At 34.7% G+C, this 8,721-nt stretch overlaps 1 protein-coding gene across 1 annotated transcript in view; it reads right to left on the bottom strand.

The window, feature by feature from the left end:
• Window positions 1–3,001: 3,001 nt before the first annotated feature.
• LOC111401428 (protein OSB1, mitochondrial-like) overlaps window positions 3,002–8,721 on the bottom strand; it is a 6,646-nt gene continuing 926 nt past the window's right edge. Inside the window, exons 2-5 of the mRNA XM_023029163.1 lie at window positions 6,878–7,016; window positions 6,702–6,786; window positions 6,501–6,607; window positions 3,002–3,376 (exon numbers count right to left, since the gene is read on the bottom strand). Coding sequence (XP_022884931.1) covers window positions 3,188–3,376; window positions 6,501–6,607; window positions 6,702–6,786; window positions 6,878–7,016 — 520 coding nt within the window. The 3' untranslated portion in view covers window positions 3,002–3,187. The remainder of the gene's footprint in view (window positions 3,377–6,500; window positions 6,608–6,701; window positions 6,787–6,877; window positions 7,017–8,721) is intronic.

The following is an 8,721-nucleotide window of genomic DNA, read 5'->3' as shown; positions in this document are numbered from 1 at the left end:
GGATTCCTTTTATACCTCTGAAAAATGATTGAAACTCAATTCCATTCAGAAGGACTCAATTTTTAATATGACCATGTTTTGCAATGACAATAAATAAAGTACAAGGTTAAACACTTGATTTTGTTGGATTGTACCTTCTAGAACCAGTTTTTTGTCATAGTCAGCTTTATGTAGCATTATTAAGAGCAAAAGCAAGCAAATTTATAAAAGTTCTAATGGAACCATTAAATACAAACAGTTTACACAACACGTACAAAAAATATTGTTTACAAGGAAATTCTTTCTTTGGAAAATAGAGATATCTCATCTTCATCATCTACCTCTTGATTATGATTTACAGAGGTGACAATAGAATTCTTTTTTTAATTGAATTAATTTCTTTAATTTGGTTTATTTTTAGATATATGATCTTATTTCTCCTTCTTTACACTAATCATATTTTTTTCCAAGAAATTGACTACACAAAATTTCCCAATGTAGAGAAATTTGCAGAAATTCATGTATTTCATAATCTCATTTATCTACATGGTTTTTGAGGACCAGGTCAGTCTACATACATACATGTACATAGCACAGATATACACACATACACATACATCTACTGGCACTTAAAAATTGGGATATGTTTTTTTATTTTTTAACATCTAGAGACATGATCACATCAATGTTGATATTGATCTTTTAGGCACTTATTATTCTGGTACTTGATTTGGGTTTCAATTGGGAGCTTGTAAGTGATGCAATTAACAGTAATTTGCAATTCAAGGTAAGATCATTGAAATTTTATGCATTTATCTTTCTTGATAGCTCTGATTTGAATTTTATAATGAAATATTTTCATTTCCTATTGGGTAGGTTTTTTGTTGAAATTTTCTATTTTGTTATGCCCCCTGACTTCATCTACTTTTTTAAGCTCAAAAGAGGAGGATGAATTAAAAAATGAATGTTTTGTTGGAAATGAGAGAATCAGTGAAAAATCCACTGTGTTGGGTAACAAACAAGATATGATAGCAAATTTATATCATATATCATTTTTTTTTGTATAAGTAATTCTCTAATCCCCTTGGATTTTCTCTATGCTCTTCATTTTCTAACATTTCCTAAATTTAATGTAGATCACTTAGAGAGAGCTTTTTACAAGGAATAGGTCAAAGTCGTTAAAGCTCAAGATCCCATCAGGTACTTTCACGTTGGATAGGCAAGGGAGTGATAATGGAATGATACTTTTGAAGCTACCAGCGAGATTAAGAATCAAGGTCGGATAAGATCAGAGAATGAGCAAGAGGATAGTAACAGTGCTATTACGGAACAATCTACTGATTTGGAAGAAGCTAAGTGTGAAAGAATGAATCAAATTTTTCATAAATGGATGAAAGGTGGTGTTAAGAGTCATACATCTAATGGTCTGCATAGCATGTCCAAGCCACAATGGCTTGGTGAGAATTAGTGTGAAAGGGTGAGAACTGCTAGAGAGTGGGTTCAGATGAATATCCAACAGAGAAGCAGTTATCACTCACATATAGATGCAGTTGGTGAAGTTGGTTTACAGATTATGAATTGGTAGCCAATCTAGGTGCACGAAGGCTTAATTGAAGATTATGTGGCAGACAAACTCTTCTTGATCTTTTGCAGAGGTCTTAGATTGAAAGGAAAATAGAACTATTGAAGTTGTCTAAGTGGAAGAAAGTTACAGAATTTGCTCATCGTAATTCCATTTAGGTGATTACCATTAATGATTTTTTTGTTAAATTCAATTAAGCGTGAGATCCATTTTTCTAGGTCGTAAAGTGTTACACAAGCTGTCAACCTACAGCGGATCCTCTTACTTTCCCGAGGGGGCTTGGGACCAACTATAAAATATATATGCAAACAGCTGGTTCTTATAAAAGAGAGTGCAATTATAACTTGTCTTTGTAGAATAGTCACGGTCTAATAACAATGTATAAACTCAAGGAAACACTAACTCATTATATGGATGTGGAAACAAATAGAAAGCTAATTTTGTTAATCTTCATTGACTTATTCCTCTCTGATTATCTCAATCTATCTCATATTATATGTTAGTGTTCATGTAGCTGTCATTCTAATTCATTACTGTACTTGGAGAACATTGGCCCAAATGTCTCCACTAAGAGCATTGCATCCTTTTTATCCGCTCAATCGTAAACTTTCTTCCTTCTCTATTTGGAGCTGCCATTATGTCATAATTCCTTCTAATTTATTGGAGGATAAATTTTTTGTGAAATAATTTTCTTTCACAAACATTTGTTGTGATTGAAGGGTTATGTTTAACCAAATTGCAAAATGCTTATAAAGGTAAAATATTTACCTGAAGATGATACTCAAACTTGCAATTCTCCTATTGTCGTATTACTGCATCAGGTAGTGTTATGCAATTGGTTGCTTGTAAGTTTCTCTGAAATTTAATATTGTTTATTTACCTTCACTAATTCTATATTTCTATTTCAGGCGGTTCTTAGAAGTAGTTTCCTTCAAAATCAAAGATTAATCCAGGATACAAGACCATCATCTGTGGCTGCAATTGAATTGGTTTTGCTAAAGCAAAGACCTACAGTATTTGATCTAAGGTAGATTTTAGTGATCCCAAGTGAATGCTAATTGGTCAAGTTCACAAAATTGAATCTCATTTTTCTTACTTTCCTTCCTTCAATACATATCTTTTTTTTCAATTGTTTGACTCTCATTTTACTTTTCCGTTTGGATACATTATGCTGATTACATTTGCTGGCGTCATGGACCAAAAAGATGCTAGGAGAAAGAATGTTGATTGAAAAGTGCAATCGCACATTAGTTTCTATAAATTACCAATAATTAATTACTTTTATGATGTCAAGAATAAATTATGCTGTAGGTGGGAGACATTTTAAATTATCTAATTTGTCTTCTCTGTGGTTTAAGCTCTGAGATGAAATGCTTCAACATGTATCAGAGCAAAGCAGAGGCCCTTGATGGAAACGAGATAACACAATAAAAGATGTAATTTAAATAAGTATATCTTCACTCTAACTATTTAAACTATTAGATAAGATGGTTCAACAATAAAAGCATACAGATTCAAGCAGTCAAAATATATCCCAAAAATTCAAAACTATACCGAAGTACAATTTCAGGGGAAATTATGAACAAAAAGTAATAAGTACGTGGGGGCTTGGGGCACGATAAGCAGCTAATAAGGCCCAAGACTATCAGTAGACATGAAGTTCACATGCATGCTAGAACTTTGATCATGAATCGATTCCATCCTTGAATCCAGTATAGCAAGCTGTGATTTCACCCAAGGTGGATTATACCTGCTTTCAACCCACAATGCTTCGCCGGTATCTTTGTGCTTGAAGTCTGGGTAGTTTGGGCTCCTCTGCAATCATAAATACATAACTGAATGCAAATTTCACATAACTTAATGGTTGAAAACAAATGAAAGGAATTCCAAACACAAATGAATAATTTAAAAAAAGTACATGGTACTAGACTTAACCTCTGTGCAACAGTGGGATTCAGATTTTGGAGAGAGAAAGAAAAGCTCAAGAATCTTGGTTTGAATTGAGAAATCATAATAGTAATAAAATCCTAACAGTCAGAAAAATGAGTAACAATAATCCTAATAATGAGGAATATAAGAAAAGTAATGGTAAAGAGTCCTACTGACTAGCAAAATGGAAAAATTTTCAGGAAAAAAGACATAAAATATCTGCAAACATTTAGCGTAGAAGAAACTACTATGCCCCCCCTTCAAGAAATAAATCAAAATGCATTATAATTTAGGAACTTCAAAACTCTGAATGACCTAATCTCTCTTTTATCTTTGTCATAATTGCATGCTTGGAAATGACATTCTTCAAATATTAATCACCAGATCACATATGTTAAAAGACCTTTTGCTGCAGTATTTTTCAGCTTTAACTTTAGACTTCAGATTAGCACCTCTTGATGTACTCGTTGAACATCGATAACCTCCATTTATTTTTAGAGGAATCAAAACTATCTTGTTTGCCATACCGCCAAAACATCCAAGTGTTGTGTCTGTCCTTGCAAGTTATGTCTACATCTTAGTGCCACAGTCACCCCAAAAGTACGTGGCAAGCATCCATTTCTACTCATTGTACATGATCTCAAATTTAGAGTACTTTCCAATAGAAAGTGAGATTCTCCATACCTCCATTATCTGGACCTCTAATCCTTTTTATCCCACGAGATCCTTTATTGAGAAGGTTGTTTTTCGTCTTCATAAAAGCTTTTTCTCGTGACTTAGATACCGCATTCTCACTAATCCCTCTGTATATACTTTGTATATTTTGTTGTCGATGCTGCATTCAAAAATCTCGTGAAGTTTCTAATCGTTATCCCTCTTGGGTGCTAAATGCAGTCGCAAAATGCAAGTAACAAACTCCTCTTCATCCCCTTGAGTAAATTTGGCTCCTTCATAATCTACTTCACCATTTGTCTGTACATGGCTAATATACCATTCATCTTTTACAGAGTTCACATATCTCCTCTGAGGACACCTAAATCATTTTTCAAGACTCCCTTGTGCATAGGGTTATAGGTGATTCTGGCTTACTGTTGGTTGTATGATTGCAAATCACTATGGTTGTTCAGAAAACCTGGTTTTCGTTCCTTATTTGAGACTTAGGTAGCTTGGGAAACATTCTTCTATCTATAGTGTTGTTCCACTATAGGTCATTCTCGAGATGGAGAGAGATGGTATACAATCTTCTTGGAATATTCTGAATACGTATGAATAATTTTGATCTTGGAGACATTGGTGGTCATTATCGTTGTATCATTGCTAGCACTACCCCTACTAGGATTTTGTTGTGCTAAATTGTGTTATCGTGCTTGAATGGGCCATCAAACCAAAGCTGATTGTTGCATTCAGGTGGGACATCACATTCAAGGAGAGAGTTGTTGTTGTTGAAGATAATAGTTTACAGTTGGGTCAATCTAACAGCTTAAGCTTTTAGATTAAATAGTTCAGTATGGTATAATATGGTGCAAGAGCGGGTAAATGTCCTGGTTCAAGTCTCATTTTCAACTATGAGGGGATGTGTTGAAGATAATAATTAAATTATATACATTTGGCTCGATTTAACGGCCTAAGCTTTTATATCAAGTGATTCAGTAGTTGGGTTTGACTAGGTCATCATATTGAACCGAGATATCAAGTTGTTGGTCGTTAAACAAAGTTGGACCTTGAGTCAAATCTGCAGTGACCAGTTTTTGTGCTCTGCCCACGCTGCGCCAACACCAAAATTCATCACAATCAAAGCCTATCCAAATGTTTTGATTGTGTATTTATTCCAGTAAACCTCTCCTCCATTTTCTGGCACAAGTTTTTCTCGTTCTTCAATGCTTCTATTGTCATTAAGATCCTCACCGTTATCACCAGCATTAACCACCAGCTCCTGTTAGATCCATGATTTGGTACTAATTGGGTGTGGCAGCATATTTACGACTCTAAAGATACAAGAGAAAAGTTCAAGAATCTTGATGGAACTGTTTTTCTTTTCTTTCCTTTTTCTTTTTCTTTTTCTTTTCTTTTCTTTCTTTTCTTTCTTTCTTTTTTTTTTTTTTGAACAGCTGATTAAACTAATTGAATGTGTTGAATTTACTAATTAGAAAACATGGATATCACTCTTCTTATATAGGCATATAGGCAATAACCATAGAGTAATCCTATATTACTACAATCATGATAACTACCAAAACAAGAAAAACTAATCATAAAACTAGTAATAATAAAAGAATTAAGGGTCCGTTTGATTGCAAGAATAGAATTTGGGTAGAAAGAAAACGAATTCAAGGGAGTTGAATTGTCTAGAACTTGTTTTCCTGGAAATTGTCAATTAAATGTGTTTAATTGGTACAATTTTCCAGGTGGAAAATGTTGAAATTTTATATTTTTTGATGTTAGTTTGGCTTTGTTTATCATAAAAATTATTAATTAAAGGAACAAAATTTGTTATAATTGAGAATAAAATTTGTTCCAATTGCCAATGGGGGAGGTGGGGGTGGGGGGGATTGGTTTTCCACCAAACCAAGGAAAATGCACACGTGTGAGGAAAATAAGGAAAACAAATTGCTTGGAAAATTATTCCTATCAAACAGGACAAAAGGTGGAAAATTTTCCATGGAAAATCTAACCAATCAAACAGGCCCTAAGAAAGATAAGGGACTCCTAATTACTAGCAATACCTAAATATAAATTCATTTTATTATAGTTGGCATCACCCTACACCATTTTCTTCCGAGGTTGACTGCATAATTTATCCTTCACATCCAGTAATTGGACTTCCCATGGGTGTGAATCTAAAACACAGGATAAGGACAAAAGTGTGATATGTCATGCTAATTCTCTTCTGCACAGGGACAGAGCTAATCAAGTTGTACGAAGGTTTTGAGCAAGAAGTAAATGCCACCATAAAGAGTTGCACTAAAAAAATAACGTCTATATCCTTTTAAGCATGAAATAAAGAGATTACCTTGTTTTTCCTGTTATCCCACCATTCTAATGGATTAGCAAAGAAAGCTTGCCATAGTTCCTCTGTGGAACCTGTAGTATTTGCAGCATAATTGTTTTGCTTTCTACCTGCAAGTGCAAGGTTACACAGAAATTTTTGAGATGCATACTAGCAAATGAGACCAAAACATGCGAAGACAAGAGGGTAGGAGACAATAATTGCCTGGTGTTGGGGAATTGGAGTCACCATTGTACAGTGAAACTGGGGAGGGGCCCCTTTCTACAAAATTTAGTTGCTGAACTACTACCTGCCAAAAATAATAGCAGATTGTACCAATACAAAGTTAGAAAATAATTCCCCGAGATCTCCAGGAATGATAAATTAGAGAGGCCAGAAACCTTATAATAGGTCTGCTGGCTCTCGTCTTCATTTTTAACAGTATCTGAGACTAGGCGACCAGATACATATATTTGTTGACCTTTCTCTACATGCTCAGAAGCAATGTGTGCCATCTCATCCCAGAATGTCAAATTAATCCTGAAAATATAAACAAGATATATTGGTATTATGTTTGGTAATAATGAAATTGTAGCGGAAATAGCTTCGCATGGGCAGCAAAGACAAAAATAAGCAGGTGAAAGCCATCATGTTAATCGAACAACTTTTCATAACAAAACAATCTTATAACAGCCAAATCTTTAGCCTTTGGGAGGCATATGAAATGATGTTGCTGAGTTATACATTAGCACAAATATGTAGCTGCTTGAAAATGGCGTTTTTCTAGGGAATTCGAAGAAATTGAACCCAAGGTCCCCATTCAACAGCTGAAGGGAGACTTGGTCACCGAACGATCTGTTTTTAGTTTATACACTTCACAGATTCACCACCAATACTAAAGGCATGTTCTTCGTCAGTTTTATAGCTCAAAAATCAAAAGAATGATAAAATCATATAAAAATCTAGTAGAGTAGAATCTTTTCCTAAAGCAGTTACAGCTTAAATTTGTGTTTTAAGGGTAAAAATATCCAAATAAACATTGATGATTTGATATCCAAATAAATTGAACAAATCATCAAAATATAATTCCATAGTGTAACTGTTAGATTATACATTCCAGCAGCTCACCAGATTCCACAGATTCCTTCAATTTCCAGTTGCTTCCAACGTGTGTCCAGCTGTCTCCAATTGTTATGTTAGTTAGTAGTTAGTTAGTTAGGTTAGTCAGTTGATTAGTTAGAAAGTTAGTTAATTACTCAATCATTTTCTCTACAAATAGTGTCATTGTATGCATTGAAAAATCATTGGATTGTATTCCAATCCCTCCTTTCATGGAGGTTTGTTTTCCTCCTTTCATGGAGTGTATCATGTTTCAATGATGAAGCTTTCTTTCTTGCTTCAATGATGAAGCATTTCTTTCATTTCATTCAATGAATTCTGACATGTTATCAGAGCTTAATTGCTTCCTACTGCTGCCTTCATTTTTCAGCGTTTTACTGGTATCAAAGCTGATGCATCTGAAGATAACTTTGGCTTCAGATCATTCGCTGATTTGATACAATTGGAATTTCAATCTACAGGACTTCTTCTTCAGCTCAATACCAACAACATAGTTTTGTAAAGCTCCAGCAGCTGCTCTCTGCACCTTCCATCAAGGAATCAAGCAGTTCAATAAATCTTGTACCTCTTCCTCATCACGTTCTGCTTCCATTTCCTCGGCAATCTCTTTCACATCTGCACTTGGTTGTGGGGTTAGAGCATTATCATTTTGTTACGGACCATGAGGGCCTTTGGCAAAATGTTTCCTATTTAACTTCTCAAGAGGTATATGCTTTGTAAGAAAAAGCCTCTCTGCACGCTGTTGAAGGGTACCACCTGTCTTCAAACCTAGTGCAGCCAATGCCTCCTTTAACCTCTCAGGCCCTACTTCCATCAGTTCTTCAACAGTAGCATAAAAATCAAGATCAATAGCAGAATGCTCTGCTGGAATGTTACCATTTCCTTGACCCTCAAATTTTGTAACTACCTTTGAGAATATTCTGCCAATATCTTGCAGAGGCTCTATCCTATATCAGATACTCTATTAATTTCTGCATATATTCCTGATATTGCCTCGTTATTTCCTGCAACTAGACTCATATACCGAATCATAATCGTCACTTGACTCTCTGCAATAACTTCAACCTGTGCAGGATCTTTATAAGATGTGATTGTGTTTTCCCCTCCAGTACATCCAATGTTTTCT

Source organism: Olea europaea, chromosome 1, assembly GCF_002742605.1.
Source record: "Olea europaea var. sylvestris chromosome 1, O_europaea_v1, whole genome shotgun sequence".
Classification (NCBI taxonomy): Eukaryota; Viridiplantae; Streptophyta; class Magnoliopsida; order Lamiales; family Oleaceae; genus Olea; species Olea europaea.
This window is presented reverse-complemented; position numbering and strand designations above follow the sequence as displayed.